This window comes from Pavona decussata, unplaced genomic scaffold, assembly GCF_977016875.1.
Source record: "Pavona decussata unplaced genomic scaffold, jaPavDecu1.1 SCAFFOLD_228, whole genome shotgun sequence".
Taxonomy (NCBI): domain Eukaryota; kingdom Metazoa; phylum Cnidaria; class Anthozoa; order Scleractinia; family Agariciidae; genus Pavona; species Pavona decussata.
The window spans coordinates 722501-741752 of NW_028145633.1; the positions used below are offsets into that span (position 1 = coordinate 722501).

A 19252-nucleotide genomic window follows, 5' to 3' on the forward strand; every position below is an offset into this window, starting at 1 on the left:
TTGTCATGACACACGTGTGATAAACTAGTGTTGCAAGTATGTGATCTGATTTTCTACTCTTTGCGCCTGTCTGGCCTGATTATGGGTTGTTTTAGAACCTTTGCTTTTTTCTTTCTTGGACAAATTGCTAGGTAAGCTACTTATAAGATTGGTTTGTCTGTGTCGGTGTATTTGCGTCATTTATCATAAGGCCATGGATTACTTTAGCATTTTTTTTATCGATTACCTTGTCGATTTGTCATTATATAGTTTAAATGTAAGTTATTGTAATGTTTGTCCTACTTTAATGCATATATATGTGCTCTTATTTGTTAGTAAACATATAATAAAGCGTTTGATTTTGTCTTATCTTATCTTATCAAGTTGTCTTAGCTCATGTCATTTAAGTTTATGTTATCTCATCACAAATGAACTAAACAAACACGTCTTTCCTGTTTACAGGTATGGTGACTACTTGAGGATTTCCAATGATAACAACTATATCGTAGGTACATACTGTGGGGTGAAGTCTGGATTGAATATCAGTTTTACAGGACGCTATGCTGTGCTAACCTTTCACTCATACGGATATGCATATGGATACTACGGATACTACGGATACTACGGATACTACGGATACTACGGATACAGAGGATACAGAGGATACAAGTTAGATTTCTCCTTTGTTTCTCCCGGTAAGTAGAAAGAGTCAGACGAAATACCCTCCAAAGTAAATGTCAATTTGCCATTCAGGGATTGATTGTTATGATAAATTATAATTCAACGATTATAATCTACCCGTTACTATTAAAAAAAATCGTCAAGTGGTACTATATTAAGCGCGGTTGTTTAGCAAATACACCCCTCAGGCGGCTACCGTATCGGACGATATTGTCTGATCGAGTCGAAAGATTGTACGAAAAATGCACAGTCGGCCGAGAAATGAAGGTTTAAGGGCAACTGTGGAATTTTGAGGACAATCGTTGATGGGTTATTCCAAATCTACTCGGACTTTTTTATAGAAGCCCTAAAAACGTTAACTATATATTAATGTAAAGCTATTAAGCTGTACAATCTAAAAAGAATGCTTTCGTTATTGTAGGCGATGAAAACACTGAATCCTAAAACTGTCAGTGTATGCTTTGACTGCATTAATCACCAGCTCCCGTGTTAATGCAGATATCCCAGCAAGCTAGACTATATTCTCCAGGAGATAATGGGCTACCAAAGCGTTCAGGCTTTTTTGAGATGTCCATTGAGTACTGAGAAAATCTATTGTTAAGTTTGATAATTGAATATTTTTAAAGAAGTCTTATGCGCTAGGAAAACGATTTTCGCAAAAGCCTGAATCACTTTAGTGCATTAGTGTGTGACGAATGTTTTGGCCAAATTTCGTTCAAATCTGGAAAAATATCTCAACCCTATTGGTTGTGTTTTAACTAGGGCAATTTTAGCTAGTTAAAGTCCGAAAAGTCCGAAAATAGTAGTATAACGTTTCATGAAGAAAAACTCCTCCTATCTTCGCGAGACTTTTCCTCAAGTATGTCACTCGAATCTAAAAAACAAAACAAAAACAAAAACACACACACAAAAAAATATACTTACCAGCCATAAAAGAAGCCTGAAGATAGACCCGTTAGGTCACATCGACGGCAAATTAACCTTTCTTTACTGTTGTTTCCTGAATAACTCGCACGGATCTTAAGATTAATTTTTTTCTGCTTTCAGAAATTGTTAAATTAGTAAATGAATTTTTATGCTAAATATTTATAATTAACAAATTTTATTGCGCCTTTTAACATATAATGACCAAAGGCGCGTTACAGCATGGAAAATAAACTAGGTATGATAAATTAGAGTTATACTTGGCATCTAAAGCTAACTTAAAAAAGAAGAGTTTTCAGCGAGGATTTAAAACGATGCAGTGAGAGACGCTATATCCCATAGGACACTCGCGTTCATTGTCTAATCGTCTTAGAGCATGGTCACATCCTCGAAGAGACCATATTTTATGCAGATTCTATTTATGAGCGTATTTTAATTTTGTCATTCACACTTGGGAATCACGTTGTTATTTGTTTTGTATGTCACCGTAATTTTGGTAGAATTTTATGAATAACAATGCTTTTCTTTCTTAGGAGCTTTGTCTATTCTTTGTTGTTTTGATGGCTCATTTGCTCTGGCTATGAGCCAGTGTATAGAGCTCGAGGATCTTGAGGCCGTCCTTGCCACTCAAGAGTTACTTGCTTTTGAGAGCGTAGACATACCCGAGTGCTTGGGGGATGAATTCGATAAAAGTGCATGTTTCCAAAAGCCTACCACAGTGAACGAAATTGAGCAAAGAGAAAGAGACAGAATTTAAAAACGTCTATCGAGTAATCGTTTATCGAGTCTGATATGAATACCGAAACACACAAATTGAAATCCTTAGAGATGAGTATAGGTCCGTTCCAGTTGATTTGGGCACCACTCCTGTCGAACAGGTAAATTACTGGCTTACAAGATTCATATTGAAAGTCACGAGAGGTGATGGCAAGCCGTACCCTTACCCGTGCTCTATATACTCATTAGTATGCTCTATATAGTGCATACTAACAAGTAGTCATTTTACCCACAATTTCTCTGTGCTTATAAGCCCAGGACTCTTTACATGATTTAAGACAGTTTGTGGGATATAGAGCACACAAATACTGGGCACTGATTGGCTGAGTGGATCGAAAAAATCGTTGAAATCGGAGGATCGTGCAGTGCACGTGGTAATAAAACAAGCATGGTGAAAGAGAACGCACGTTTATCTCGGAGCCACTTTGAGAAAATTTTGTTGTTCACAACAAGCAAGACGCAGGAAAAACAAAAAGGTGCACTTCGGCGAACTTGAGGAACGCAACTTTTCTGAATTGCACTAAACATGGAACGCACCCATCACTGTGCTAGAATTTAAAACATTCCTTGCAAAGAGGGAGAACTAATCAGTTAAGTACTCGACTAGAGACAACAACAACAACAAAAAGTTTTACCAAATTAACCTCTCTAAGATCTGACACTGCAGAGCAACTCATAAATTCAACGTCACAGTCATTTTAGATAAAGCAAAGTTTACTCTACCCCAACAAGATTTCGTGTCCCTTTCCTTTTCTTTAAGCAAATGTTGAGAACATTTTCAGGCTCTAGGAGGGAAGATTCGAGGGGCTCGAAGGAACCCCTTTGAAGATCAATAATGGCAGAAGAAAAATTCTTAAATAAAGTTCCTGTGGTCGAAATACATCAACCAAAGAAACATAGAGATATAAACCCGAAAAACCTCCCAGGTCAATGTTCAGCAGCTCACTGATTTGGTGGATCTCTATCAAGAAGACCTACCCTCTCCACAACTCTTTTCCTCCGAATTCCAGAGGTGGAAAATTATGGTTCAGGACGGACGAATTGTTGCTGATTCTCGTGCTTCGTCACTAAAAGCATGTGATCCCGACGACTTCCCCAACCTGTACATGCTCCTGAAATTTGCTGCCACCCTTCCAGTCACCACTTGGGAATGTGAACGTTCCATAAGCACAAGGTTGAACAACTACATGAGGTGTACCATGGGAGAGAGTATGCTGTCCGCCCTGGCTCTAATGCATATCAAATATGATATGCCTGTCAATCTTGACGAGATAGTCAATTTGTTCGAGGGCCTACACCCGAGAATGATGCAGTTTACCAGCTTGGTGTATGATTATCAGCAGATCGAATAGCTATCAGAACTTGACAGGGCGCAGAATGTACATTGAACTGACTTTCCTGTTTAAGTTGAAACAATTATGCCGTCGAAATGATGTATATAGCTTAAAAAGCTGCTGTAAAACAAATTTGTGATTTGCCTAAAATGGGTCTCAAAATGCAGGAAAAGAGGTTTCTGGGAACCTAGATTTTCAAAACGGACCCCCCTAGTAAGAGCGCCTCCGGCGCTCAGCACGATTTGGGGCTCAACGAACACCCCTATCAAAACCTTACTCACCGTCTTAGTTACGCGCCTGATTTTAATGAGCGTTTCCCCCCAGAACAACAAGAAAATCGAAGGAAGTATTGCATTGTTGCTGGATTAAACTTTCGATGCTGAGCTCGCTGGCAACGGGTAATCCCGAGCAGGCAAGATTGCTCCATCTTGACCGCTCGAAAAGCCAATCACAGCGCATGATATGCCTATTTTATTCTACTAGCTTTTTATGCTTCTATTCGTATTGTTTGTAGGTAAATATTTTAGCGCTCTCGTGCAATAGACCGATTCAGCTAACGCCATGTGTACCCAATTTAAATCCTTTGGGCATAAAATGTTTTGTTCTAAGTATTTCCATATCATTCAAATGCGAATGCTACATTATAATGCAAATGCAATAAACAAAGAATCTCAACCCCGGGGGATCTGAATTGGGTACAACATTGGGTTAGCCGAATAGGTCTATTTGGCAACCTAGATATTCAAAGACATTCACAACTGTTTACATATCACTTGGACGGGAGTGGTGCCAAATAATGTAATATGGCCAAGTCTTGCTAAAAATGGGCTTCATGCCGCTTATCCTGTCATTCAGTTAAGATAATTAATCTTTCAAGAAAAGTTAACGAAATCCAATATTTATTGGGATACGTTCTTGGAAATCGAGACAGATATAGCGGCCATGAGCCATTAAAGCATGCCCGAAAAATAGCGACCGTTAAATTATCTCCTGCATAGTTGTTCTTGCAAGGCAAAATCATCAAGATTTAACAAATCTATCAATTGTTTTTTTAATAAAACAATTATTCTACTTCCTATCATCTTATCTCAAACGCGCGCTTGTGGAATAATTGTTAAATATATCCAGTCTCAGGTGATTATAGAGATTCTGTTAATCTGATTGGTGGAGGATTGCGTCATATTCTACTTTATTAAATTCTCAGCCTCGGATATTGCATTTCTAGCGTTCTGATTGGTTCACTTAATCCCGGTTATCAGCTCATATACCGTAGTTTGACCTTATATGGAAAACGAATGCCCCAGGTGTTGCTAAGCTAATTTTTTTCTCGGCGGGAAGCGAAAGTTTCTTCGGAAAAATGGAGAAAAAAAGAACAGAAAGAAATACTAGACAATGCCATCTCAATGTAACAACAATAAAAGCCACAAGGTTGGGTGTGACACTATTTAATGGTACGTATCTCTGAAGTTTCCTTTAAAATCAGAAAAATTGCACGATTTTACGATTTAGATCACATAAAACTAACAACAACAACAACATAACAACCGGCTACCTTCAAAAATTTCAGGATGGCTTGAAAATCCTGGCGGTAAGAGGTTAAAACCGATCGAAGAAATTTCTTAAGAAGAGCTTAATGCCTGTCTTTTAACGTTTCTACGCATTTACGAGGGCTCCAGTTACAAAAGTTCATCTATGAAATCCTTACGAGCGGCGGCCATAATGTTCGTTTCCGTCGCTCGGCACCACTCAGCAAAACATTTGCACAAACGTGCACAGCTCTTACGCTTCTCGATAAGCTTGAGTTTTAAAAACTTGCACTGAATGCTTGGCTCAGTGAGGTTGTACCTCGTACACTTGGACTTGTTAAGTGTTTTAGAACGTCTGCGAGGAATTCAGTTCAGCGTAAAAAAAAAGCCGTCCTTGATCCCTTCCTTCGCTCGGCACCACACAGCAAAACATTTGCTCAAATATGCACAACTATTACGCTTCTCGATGAGCTGGAACTTCAAAAGCGCTTGAATGCTTGTCTCAGAAAGGTAGTAACTCGTACATTTAAACGTTTCTTGAATTTGAGATGTCCGACTGTGTCCAATCTTCTTCGCTTTCGATTTTTTCATTCAACTCCGTTTGCAAAGAGCTGCGCGTGTCATGTGATCATTAAGTTTCGCGCGCTTTGGTCGGAAGTTGCCTCAACATCCGGTCGTTTAAATTTGAAAGAATTTTTTACTTAAACTAAAATTCAGTAAACTTGAACAGCGATACCCAAACGCGGAGAATTTAATAAAACAATTATTCCATTCGCGCTTGTTGCATATGAGATTGGTTATAGCCAACTCGGCGCTTCGCGCCACGTTGGCTATTTACCATCTCATATCCAACGCGCGCTCATGGAATAATTGTTAAATAATCACCACGTGCGAGATGATTATACTGGGAGCACTAATTTTCAAAATGGCCGCGTAGCGATTTGTTGACGTTACTGAGAAAGAAGTAAACAGGATGAAAGAAAATGAAATTCCGAAAGGCACTAAAGATGCAGCTAAGTCCGAAATCAAGACATGGAACTTTTGCCAATTGTAATAAAAAAAAACCAACCCTTGTAATTTGAAGTGGAAATGTTGTCGATGTCGATGGTTAAAACGAAAACAACAAATTAAGTTAGATTCGCGCAAGATTTTCTTTATTTAACAGAATGATTTCACACAAAACTAATTTAAGACAGAATTTGAAACCATGGAATTAAACGAGATGAATAAATGCATCTCTAAGTTTTACGTTTCACTGAGAAGAAAAGACAGTAGTTTGTTTCAGTTGTCGGCTTGAGCGGTTCTCGACCACCGTCTAAAGTCACCAACACCTCCCAACGAAAAAAAATTCATCTGCGACAACCGTGTACTTGTTTAGTGAAGCGAATAAAGGACTTTAAGGGGAAGTATCATGGGGTTTTTGACCCGTTTTGTTAAAAATGGTGAAATAAGACCTTCACTTAGCTACAAAATAATTATAGAACAACAAGAGGAGAGAAGTCAACGTAATTCTTGACAGGAACAATTCGTACTCTGTTCTAGTGCATTTTGGGAACAAAACTACGAAGACTTGAAAAACATCCGCCTAACATTTTTCAAGTTTCAATCCATTCCAACCTACACTGTCTCCGGCCAGAGGCACTAATCGACAGTTTTATTCCACTGGGGTGATTGTTAAAAACAACAACAACAAAAAAAAAAAAACAACAACAACAACAACTAGACGCTAATTTTTTGTTTCTGTTGTCAGACAAACATTTTGTGGTTTTAAAATGACATCAAATTTTTGTTATACTTCCCCTTAAACTCCTACCTGAAGCAGTTTATATTCGAGGGCAATTTATGAAAGTCCGTTAACCGGCGAAGCCATCAACAAGAAATTGTGCAATCAATTAGAGTGCTATCGCTAACACTTGTGATCCTCGAGTTTTCACGCCAAACAGCCTGGTTCATCTCCATCTTTTTTGTTCAATGGGTCGGAGAAACCCAACATTCATTCACACAAGTCAATGCTTCGTCTCAGTGAAGCGGCAGTTAAAGGATACTGACATTCGGCTGGGTATCTGTAAATCGCGGATGGCGGATGGGAAGATGCGGATGGAAAAAGGCGGATGACAAAATAAAATAAAAAAAAAATAAATAAATAAAAAAATGAAATAAAATAAAAAGTGTAAATATATAAATATACAGATTAACAAGAAGAAAAAAATTGAGTGGAAAATGACAACAACAACTTACAAAGAACTAACGTTAGCCGAAAAAAAAAAAACCCACCAGTAAACAAAGAACGGTGCTGGGACTTAAAAAGACCACTAAACTAATCATCAATTTGCTTTTAGTCGGTAGTCTTCAGGGTCGAGTTAAGCGCCTATACATCGCTTGGCCACCAGATGTCCGCATACATAAATGACTACCCCCATAGCCATAGAAATGATTCACATAAATCAATGAACTGAAACAGTTTATTATCAGTGGCACTCGCAACATTGACATACTTATAAATCACGGTTAGATCAAGGTGACATCGAACGTCAATAATCAATAAAACAACGTTTGTTCCACGGCAGATGCGGCTGGTCCTTTGGTATAAGTAACGCAACAGGGTAAGCTAATATAAATAACTGTAACCAGGAGCCTATAATGGACTCCTGCTGTAACATTCAAATGATTGGCAACTAGACAAAACAAAATCTGCTAATTACACTCAGCTATTGCCCGGAGGAATTTTTTGCGCCTTTAATACTAGCTTCCAAACTGAAGTATTCGATTCCGACGCTTTATCCGACGCTTAACCCCCCCCCCCCCCCCAAATTTACTCGAGTTCCAAAATTGAAGTTCCCGCTTGGGCCACGCCCATCCACTTAGCGGAACGATTCAGCTTGGTGCGCTGATTAATGATTATTCTCTTAAGGTGGGGGTACACCTAAAAAACAGGGCCTTTTTCCAACAATTCTCACATGTAGGATTTAATTTCAAACCATAGCAGCCTAAACATCACTGTAAAGCTTGTAGAACAAAGTTTCAGAAAAAAAAATTATTTTGTGTCCCAAAGCCAATGGAAGGATGACACCAAACGATTAAACAAACCACCTGCTGGGTAATACCAGTGGTCACTTGAGAAAAGATAACTCCTCCTAGATTTGATGGCCATGAATGGTTTCTGCATCTTTTTAAAGCAAACAAATAACTTAGTGTTATAAGTAGAGGGAATTTTTAAATATTAAAAACACATGTTATGATGGTCAACTGAGGTTAGCCCTTTGAAACCACCATGACTTTTTTACGATAACTTCGAGCACATCCATCATATGGGAAGATCGTTACCTTATCCCACAAAACCTAATGAGACAAGCAGTCCCTGAAAATTTAAGGTCAATAGCTTAAATTCTCCTTGAAGTATCTTTTCTCAAGCGCAAAAGTACCACAGTTTGAGAAATTTAACTTTAAAATTCAGAAATAGAATGAAAAAGCAATATTATTTGCAATTTACAGTGGTAATTGCTGAAAACCAAAAAATAACAACTCTCGTTGCCATGGAAACGGTCTTTAAGTGTCACACCTGTTGCTGAGAAATGCTCTTTTCCTCGAAAATAACGCAAAACGCTTCGCAATGTAAACTTCAATGGTTAAAGTTTCCAATTTTAAAGAAAACGAAAAATGCTTTTTTTTTTTGACAAAATTCAGGTAGACCCCCGCCTTACTTATATCAGGAATACCCTCTCAGGGTTAAAAAAAATGTGAAATAATGAAGAGAGGGCCACGCTCTTTGGCTCTCAATCTGTCTACATTACACGGACAAGCCTAAATTCACCCTAAGAAACGCACGATGTTGGTCTGGGAAATAACTCATCGCCTCATGAGGTATTTGACAAAAAAAACGCCAAAGAAATAACGCTGCCTTGAAGGAACACACTTTATATTGCAGTGAAAATACACATTCGATTGCTTTCGATATTCCATATTATTTTGGGTGAAAGATCTCATCATGTTGGAGACAATAACTAAATCTCCTGGGGGCGGGGCTATTTGTCCACCAGGCTTCCGTGGTAACGAACAGCCGTAACAAGTGCTAATCTGCAGAGGACATAAGGCCAGGGGATAAACCACAATGGGTATGCCGTTTTTCTGTAAGGGCTAGGAAGGCTTGGCGTCGGTTCATAGTGCGGTCCATGAAGGTGGTTGACGGTGGCCGCAGGTGGGTGTGGTGTGATTGTTGGTGGTGTGGACAGCGGTGTTATACCGTTAAAACCTACTGCGCCTGTCTTAACATGCATAGACTGTTGCTCTGTTGATTGATTTGCCTGTGAGAACGCCATATCTGCACTGTAGTCAATGTCTCAGTTCGGGATGGCTTGGACCTAACTTCCTTTCGTCGCACTGTTGATGGCCTTTGCTGGTCACCTTTTCTTCCAACTGTCTTGGAACTGTCACTTGTTACGAAGCCCGTGGCTGTTATTGTTTGGGGACTTCGTCTGTACCAGGTCAGGAACTTGTCAAGTGCACCGCATTTTTCGGCCACAGCTGAATAGTTACAGCAAATCTTTGCAGACTTGTACCTTTCGCAGTGATCACAAACGACTTTTCCATTTGATTGTTGAAACACGTAGTATGGTCTTCCACCGCTGTCATTTCTAACAACTAAGGAGTGATCCTGCTGTGATGGCGCTTGAACTATTGCTCCTTCGCTCCCCAACAATTTTGACGCCTGAGTGTACATGTCTTTTAGCAACAGGAGAGGTATGCCCGCCAGCCCTGACGTTTCAGGATCAACTGAAAGAAGACAAGACTGCTGTGACTGATCCAATTCAGGGTATCCCTGATCCCCTGCTGGTCATCATCTTGGTTCAGTGACGGTAGTTGGGTTTTCCAGAATTTCTGCAAAGCGACTTCCCTTTGGTTGGAGTTCATCTCAAACCATTTCTCTGGTGGAATCTGCAAACTTTTGAATTCCTCCGAAAGCATATATGGGCCCCGGTTGAGAATGGCTGCCTCGCAATCTCGCTTCTGCTGCGCAATCAATTCCTCCATCTCCATGCAAAAATGTGACATTTCATTCGGCTGGTAGTTCACTGCTCTTTTGACTACCGCGTTTCCTGACTCGGGCAAATTGTTAAAATACGGCTCTGGTGGATTTCCAAGGCCTGCATTCCTTCGAACAGGCTTGAGAAAGTTTGCCATGATATAGCTTGCCTGTTAAAACAAGGTATAGGTAGATTATCTTTGTTCGAGTTCTTACAACGTTGTGAAAAATCGTAAATAAGTTTTCTAGGTTCTCAAAGTTGAAAACTCCGAAGGTAGGACACCAAACCACCTTAACTAGAGTGGCTGATAAGCCATGCTAAAGAAATTTCCTTAAAATTCGTTGAAAAAGTTGTTATTGTTGAATAGTTAATCTGCATGAAAAGGAAAAAGGGGCCACGTTGTCTTGTGGTTATAGACCTGAAAAGGTCAATAGTATGGTCCATTTGGCCTTTCTTCGTGTTGTCATGACTCCTACTTCTTAACTCATTCACTGATTTTCAGGATGAAAGGCATAGAGCTTTTAAGATTTTAAGAAACGATTGGAGAAGATTCTATCGAACCGCCTCATTCGTTGATTTGAGTGTTTAAATTTGCACCATTAAGTTTGAGGATTAACAAGCGTTACCTTGTTTGAAATGTAATCATGGAACTTTGGCGACTGGCTTTGAGGGAGATGTTTTTTCTCTCTTGTGTTCCAGACATCTTTGAAACACTCCAACTGAGTAAGGATTTCTTCTTCTGTTTCTGCATTGACAAGTCCTGTGAAGTGAAAAAATGCTAAAGCTAGCGTGTTGACATGATCATCCTTGACTTTGTTTTTAAACATTTATCAACAACGACAACAACAACAAGCTTTATTTGCATGACTATAACGAATACAGTGTTGCAAAAGCTATTCATAGCTAATTATTGATTCGTTAACTAATTCTTAAGATAAGTGGACATTGTTTATTCCGGTGCTTTTCGCGCGCTTGTGTATCACATTTCACTTGTCACGCAATGAAAGTTATTGCGTTGTTCAAAACTTTGAATCTCTAATATGCGGATTTTGAGACAATTTTCAGCCTTGCCCCGGGGATGTTATATCGCCAGATATAATGTGAGTAACAATTGCAGACAAGTAAGAGCATTTCTTTATATCTAGTTTCCAGTCGTGTTACATGTATCCGGTTGTGATTGAATGAGTCAAGTAGTCAGTAACAAATTATTATGTTGCACTATTCTTCAGTATTTTCGACAAACATACAGAAAATCAAAGCCTGATTGGCGAGTGCATTTATACAGATGGCATAGAGAAGATTTTTTGTTTCTACTTTCTGATCATAAATGTATACAGAGGTAAAATAACGGACGCGTTTCATCCATGTAGCAAGTCGAGAAACGGCTGATGTTTACATTTACGTCGGTGCGCGATTTTTTCAGTTTTTTCTTGTGGTGGACTTTATTCGTAATATATTAGACAAATTCTGTTTTAGGTCACGTAAAAAGGAAGCATTTACACTTTCTAGCTTAATAATAACGGTAGTTTGGAAGTGTAGCATGATATGAGAGACAGGGTATTAATTTCACTGATTTCAAGTTATTTCCCTGCGAACGGCTCTTTCATCTCGCTTGAACGGCTCAATATAAACTCGAAAATTTTACCTGAAAGGAATCATTTGATAACCTTATACTAATATGGGGAGCACTCAAGTTTGAAGCTTGTTATTATGTGTATAAAAGCATGAAATGAACACAGAGACCTTGGCTTTTATCTAAAAGCTTCCGTGAAGTGTATTGATAAGTGCAAAGTAACAGGAGGAACATGAAGTACTGAAATGGCGAATTGTGTCAAAGTGCATTCCACACATCTCGACCTAGCGCGCTCGCTTTTCACGGGCCAAACTAAATATTTTAACATGATAAATAAGAACAATTGCCCGTTCAAAAAAGTGATTTCATTACCAGTATATTTGTATACCCTTGATGATATGGTCATCTGCAATATGGCAAAAATCACTCTATCTAAGGAATAGCAAACATTGTATTCTTTACGTGGGCAACTTTATATGAAAGAATGTTCAGGTGGAGATAAAATATAGTTTAGAAGCAAGCACAAGGGATGTAAAAACGATTGTGAAAGTGTCAACTCGAGAAAACGCTACCTTGTCTTGACGAGAGTTTTAAAAATATACTAATTTGCATAATTTTTGGCCGATTTCGAACTTTCCCAATTTTTGCCAAAATAAAAATTCGCTGGAACTTTTGAATATTATTTTTGAAAATAGTTCAGCAAAAGGGTCTTTTGGAGCAAATAAAAAAAATTCGAATTTTCGCTTCTGTCGCCGGATTCTCGAAAGTTACTGACAACCGCTCTTAATTACGTACACTATCTCCAAGGAAAGGATGAACATTTTATAGTAAAACAATCCCTAGGAAAACCTGTGAACCTTCATTATAACCGTCAAACTAGTTTTTACTCCAGTCTCATGAAGATGAATGAATACTATAATTTCCTCAATTTTAATTATTACACATTGATTAAAAAAAAAACATCAAACAATATATAGATCTTATGAAAAAGAAATATATCTCTTATTGGCAGCAAACCCTTCAACACTCACAAAAACTCAACTTTTATTACACAATCAAAAAAAACTTATGGCCCCTCTGCTTACCTTGATCTCACAAGGAAAAACGCTTCTAGGAAAGCATTAGTGAAACTACGAATAAGCAGCCACAAGCTTTGGATTGAAACAGGAAGATACGACAACATACCCCGTAATGAAAGGGTGTGTAATGTTTGCAACTGTAAAACCATTGAAGATGAAATTCATTTTTTATTAGATTCCCCAAGTTACTCTTTTTTAAGAGATATGTTCTTTACTAAAATAGAACCGACCTAGTCTTCCATTTACGAGACTATTAGTAAAAGAAAATTTACTATCGCATATAAGCACTCAATTAAGTTCATTTGTTTCCTCATGCTTCGAATTGACTTGAGAGAAAAACTTCTTTGCGGAATGATTACTTCTACTGTATGAATAGTTTAAAATAAGCAAAGACTTCAGTTACTTTATTTATTATTATTTTTTCTTCTATTTTGCATTCACGATGCCACCTTTTTGCACATCTACTTTGTGGAAGGCTTGCTTTGGTTTCTTGGTTGCAGAGACTTCTTTAAGATCTCCTACTACGCTTCTCTTAGTTCTCACGTACCGGGCAGCATTAGACTTCTTACTATTCCCGTGGGGCACTACTTTAACTTCATGTTCTGTTCCGTCGAAGACGTATTGGATTAGGTGAAGATGGGTATTTCTGAAGCCAAGAGTATATTGACCGATTAAAATTGAAAAGTGTGTTATGACAAACTTTTTAGCAGGAAAAAAAAAAAACAACAACAACAACAAAACCGCCAATTTCATCTCAACTAAGACCAGATTCAAAGTGGGACCTCGCCTTTTTCATTTTCGTTAATTGTTTTTGCTGACGTCTCTAAGAAATGGTCTTCCGTGGTGGCCAACTAACTTCCTGGTGGTGTGTACAAAAATTTTCAGCTGGTCGCATCATTTGTCATAAATATTTATCCCGGAATACCCTCTTGTGTTTAAGTTGAAGCCTCCTCACCCACCTGTCCTCAAATTTTACCACCATTTTCCTTCAGTACCCACTTTCAAAGGACAATATATGGTGACATTCGCTATGTAATACCTACCTTGAAATTGGAAAAAATCCTTTTTCTAATCTGGCGACGATTCTTGTAGTACGTCCGACGCAGATAATATATTACCCAGTCTGGCGGTGGCATATCGTGGTCATCAAGGGATAATATACTTCCTTCATCATCCATACCAAATTTCTCCTTATCGACACCATTGTTTCTCCACGACCCAAGATCGTCGCTTTTCATGTCCTCTTTATGGCTTAGTTTGGAAACATCAACCAAAAAGACGACATTGTTACACAATGCACGCGGCGTAGCGGTGCAAAGGGTGTTGAGATTTCCTGGCGCTAGTAGCGCCGTTTGAAACGCTGTTGTGCAGATAATATTTCTCGAGTCCACTTAAACACCGGCGTTTCCTCATTACCATTATAGGGAATACCTGTTAACCTATAAAGAACTAAAAAATGCAATTAAATTTTTATTCAGCGGTGACATATCGAATAGATAAGATGAGATAGATAATTTATTTAATGTCAAGTACACAGCGGGTGGTCTCCCACTCCCCCGAGCCACAGGCTTATGATAAAAGTGTTTGACAATATAAAAGAAAGCTAACATCGTCAAGGCACATGGAATGGGCCGGCGTGAATTGTTGAAAGAAATTGGGATCTCAGACCCTGTTTTTTCTTAGCCTATGTAAAGGCTCCGGTTGGAAGGGCACGGGCGGCGGCGGAGGCTCTCTCCCTTTCCCTTCCTCCCGCCTTCCTCCCAACCCTCTCCCCGTCTTCACTATTTTCTCCCGTTTTCCATTTCGCTCCATCCTCGACTAAAGAGCCTGTTCACAGGCTAGTTTTTTTTCTATGGGGTTTCTCCTGGGGCATGTGTTAGGGTGTACCCAACTATCGAGCACCCAATCAAGATAGATAGATATCTATTAATTATGCCATCACTACGGAAGTACCTTTATTGCACAAACTCACCGGTCTTTTCCAATTACTTCTCGTGTCAAGTGATCAACTTGGGAGCAGTCTGGGTTGTTTATGCTTGCGTCATTTGGCCTCTCGCTACCAGATATATCAATCTAAATATGGGGTTAAAACAAAGATTAGGTAACTTTATGGTTCTCATTTTTACTTATGCTGAAACTCGCAACTGAATTATATATGATTTATTTTTCCTTAAAGGGCGTTTTAGCCTAGGAAAATGATAATAAAATGAAATAAGAAACTAAGGAGGGCATCGTAAAGAGACTTGCTGAATGAAAGAATCTAAAAGTAACAGCCTCGTCCCAGGCACGTTTCTCTTTATGGGCGCTAAGCTGCTTTGAACACGCCTAGAATAGGCGCAGCTTACCTTAACTTTGGCTTTAATTGGGCTATCATCTGGCACAGGGATAGGATTCGTAGGCGTGCCCGCCCTGACTGTTCTGTAATAGAGAGAAAATGATCTTGAGGGATGGTTGTTTGAACAAATTACATCATAAGACGTGTTAATACTCCTTGAGTTCCGTTCGTTGTATTGCTTTCTTTGCTTCCCGGTTTTTTACTCGTATTTCTTCTAACCGGGAATAAAAAAAAAATCGATTAGATGGCGTTAATTCAGAAAAAGACACACATATGCACAAACGCCATAAAGTGCGACTTTTTCATTGAGAATGTTCGGGTATAACTATGTTATTGAATCTATCTCTAGCGCTCCTCTATCAAACCCTGTATTTGCAGCCATGTTTGGATCGCCTGTGGCTCTCGTAAGAACGGGACCTCGATTTTCATTATGGTTTCTCAACTGTGGTATTTTCCCCGCCAAAATAATTCAAACAGATTCATACGGTACATTAAAAACGCTTTAATCATGGCTCACAGCTTTATATCAATCTCACGAGTCTCCCGCACGCAACGGCGACTTGGCCGTCACTTATCACATAGCCCTTATCATGGTTTAAGACGCCACCTCAGCGGGCGGCAATCGTTACAGGAATTCAGTCCGTTGGAAAAACAAGCAAGCACACAGAACGTTTGTTGGAAACTGGAAAAGAATGTACAGGGGCACCCAAAGGGATATTTCGGTAAGATATCTGTTCGGATGGAAGGCTCGCTAAAAATTTCGAAAGTTTTCGCCTAGCGATCCCCTAGACTTTTCGAGCTTTTTCGGAAAACCCTCAAGTTTCCCTAGCATTTTCGGAAATGATGTGCACACGTTTTCTAACTCACATAATTTTCGGATAGTGTTTTTGTCCTCTAAAACTTTCGTCCGTCGTTGCTATTCTAAAAGCTGCTAAAATGTTCGGTGAGAAAATGAGGTATTATCAGGGATTTACGTTTTTGGATAAATAGGTTATACGCCTATAATATTCGGATGAGCAGTTTATATTCACTAAGGTTTTCGCTTAATTTTCGCAGTCACAGTTATAGCGAAAAAAAATTTTCTAACGAAACTATTGCTACTCCGTGTCCTCGAACTTTCGGTAAGACCCATCAGGATAGCTAAAACCTTCGGATGAGACAAAAAAAACCCTCAAACTTTCGACGCTAAGATATCCCTAAGATAGCCGAACAGATAAATATCTTCCAGGGCAGCTCCAAATTAATCAAACAGGCTTCTAAAGCAAACAGTAATCCATTTTGAGTACTTCTGACATATTTAGGACGGATTTTGTCGTTGGGTGCCCCTAAATGCACTACGCAAAGGATTTCACAATTTGAGGGATCAGCCGTGCCAGAAAGTTTGAGGAAACAAGAAAACGTTCTGTGGCTCTTCGTATGTTTCCATACATTCGTCTGTTATTTTTCCTGGAAATGTCTCGCCCTGATCGCCCTGCCTGGTCTCTGCCCCCCGTAAAGTGGGCCTTACACCTTAAACGCGAAACATCTAAGAAAATATATTTTAACAATGGGTAGATAAAATTTTGATAGCAGTAACATTCTTGCTAAACAATCACGTGCGCAATTGTGGCAGATTTTTCGTGGCAGATGCCACGTTGATAAAGCCACCTACATGTGCTTAGTCGAGTTAAACATTATTATTATTATTATTATTATTATTATTACTATTATTATTATTATTATTATTATTATTATTATCATTATTATTATTATTATTATGAAGAATTATCAAGAATCAGAAGCCGTGACTGATGATGCTTTCAGTGAGGATTGTGCCGGCGTGCACGCACCAGGACATTTACCTGATTTCAGCGTTGTGGACATGCCATCAATGGTCAGCTGGGGGCGTAGAGCGGACGGAACAATAATAACCCTGACAGTCAATTTGTCAACCATAATCAAAGATTACGATGAAATCACACAATGGTGTAAAAACACCTTCCTTGTCCCATATGGTAAAGTCGGGCGAGAGTTTATTGACCAATTAACACAACACATTACTGAGTGGAACAATGCATCACATGCGCAACACATAGCGCTTAAAGCCGCTATTATTTTATTAGCAACAGCACTACAAAAGCCAAGCATGAAATTAGAAGCAATAGACCATCAAGAGTGCCTGACAAAACGCTTGGCGCTATGGAAAGAAGGGGAAATCGAAAGTCTATTGCGCGAAGGACGATCGATCCAAAAGCGTATCCGTAAGACCAAGAGTGCAAATCCACCAGATAAAGCGAAGATATTTGCCAAGCTAGTCATGCAAGGGCAGATAAACACTTCTCTGAGATTCCTAAGCGATGAAGACTACGGTGGGGTGCTAACGCTGACCGACGATGTCATGAGACAGCTCCATGAGAAACACCCTGAGGCACAAGACGCAAAGCTTGGCTCGATACTCTTTGAACCAGTAGAGGAAGTACATGATTCGCTATACCAGCAGATTGACGGCGAAATGATACGCGAGGCGGCACTACGAACCAAAGGATCGGGCGGTCCCTCAGGCGTCGACGCAAATGGTTTCAAGCGCATTCTCACTTGTAAATCCTTCAAGAAATCAAGTACGAACCTATGTGATGCCTTGGCAACAATGACCAGAAAGTTATGCTCAGAATGTATTGACCCACGGACTATTGAACCAATATTAGCCAATGGGTTGATACCTTTGGACAAGGGCGAAGGTGCAGTGCGCCCAATTGGTGTGGGTAAAGTTATCAGAAGGGTGATTGGAAAGTGCGTCATGAAGGTTACCAAGGAGTATGTTCTCGACACTAGTGGATCACTACAGGTGTGGGTGGGCTTGGAATTATAAATCCAAGCGTCAATGAAGACCACAGCGCCACTAGTCAAGAAAATTGTTTCACAAGCCCATGAAACGCCAGATGATGCCATTGTTAGTTCACTACAGCAGAGTGTGCGAAGAGAGAAAAACGAAATGTTTCGAACAAGACTGAATGACATCAAGAACTTTCTTACTCCCAAGACACAACGCGCTGTTGAACTCGCTTCTGAAAAAGGTGCATCTAACTGGCTGACAGTTATACCGATCGATGAAATGGGCCTCAGTCTGAACAAGGGCGAGTTTCGAGACGCTCTAAAGCTCAGATATGACTGGGAAATTGCCGACAAGCCATCTATTTGCGTGTGTGGCGATGTCTTTAATGTTGATCATGCCATGGTCTGCAGGCGTGGCGGCTTCATAATACAGCACCATAACGAGCTAAGAGATCTTGAGGCAGACATGCTCAGCATGGTCTGCAATGATGTCGAGATTGAGCCCGTCCTCCAGGAACTCACGGGAGAGTCGCTTCCAAGCCGAGCTAAGAGAGCTCCCGACGCTCGCCTAGACATCCATGCCAGAGGTTTTTGGGAAAGACAAAGGTCAGCGTTCTTTGATGTACGGGTATGTTACCCCAACGCTGTTTCTTATAGAGACCTAGACCTCAAGCAGATATACAAGCAGCACGAGAACGACAACGCAAAGAGTGATGGACGTGGAACAGGGAACATTTACACCATTAGTCTTTACAACAACAGGCGGCATGGGAGAGGAGTGCAAGAGATATCATGACAGGCTGGCAGAGCTAGTCGCAGCAAAGAAAGGAGAGAACTATGCCACCACTGTCTCTTGAATACGTTCTAAAGTATCCTTTGCCATCCTTAGGTCGGCTTTGCTCTGTCTTAGAGGGTCAAGAACAGTTAGAAGAGCAAATAGAAGCAATGTTCGAGAAGCAGACTTTGAATTAAAAAGATGCCTTGCCAAATTCTAGGTCCTATGATTTTTATACATACTTTTCCTTGTTACTTTTTTTATGATATAGTTTGATAAGGTTTTTTCTTAGGTAACTTGATGAGATTTTTTTTTCTCTTTTCTTAAAAATAAAAATAGTCTTTTTTATCGAAAAGAATTGTAAATAAGTTTTAATAGCTACTTTTAACCTGTAAATAGAATTTTACTTGGAATATTTTAATAAAAATTATTTATCA

The 19252-nt window shown here is 39.5% G+C and overlaps 2 protein-coding genes, 1 long non-coding RNA gene and 1 pseudogene across 3 annotated transcripts in view; 2 read left to right on the forward strand and 2 right to left on the reverse strand.

Annotated features, from left to right (window-relative positions):
* LOC146458807 (cubilin-like) overlaps window positions 1-19252 on the forward strand; it is a 127263-nt gene that overhangs the window by 78781 nt on the left and 29230 nt on the right. Inside the window, exon 11 of the mRNA XM_085090299.1 lies at window positions 442-674. Within this exon, the coding sequence (XP_084946425.1) occupies window positions 442-674 (233 nt within the window). The remainder of the gene's footprint in view (window positions 1-441; window positions 675-19252) is intronic.
* LOC146458808 (uncharacterized) lies at window positions 9545-11069 on the reverse strand. The gene is made up of 2 exons (XM_085090300.1): window positions 10869-11069; window positions 9545-10411 (listed from the first exon to the last, which is right to left on the reverse strand). Exons 1-2 carry the CDS (start codon window positions 11067-11069, stop codon window positions 9944-9946), a joined length of 669 nt encoding a protein of 222 aa, XP_084946426.1. The 3' UTR covers window positions 9545-9943.
* On the reverse strand, window positions 13994-15314 carry LOC146458809 (uncharacterized). Its single transcript, XR_014858131.1, has 3 exons — window positions 15240-15314; window positions 14867-14967; window positions 13994-14333 (listed from the first exon to the last, which is right to left on the reverse strand). It is a non-coding gene; the product is annotated as an uncharacterized LOC146458809 (long non-coding RNA).
* On the forward strand, window positions 16986-19035 carry LOC146458810 (uncharacterized; annotated as a pseudogene).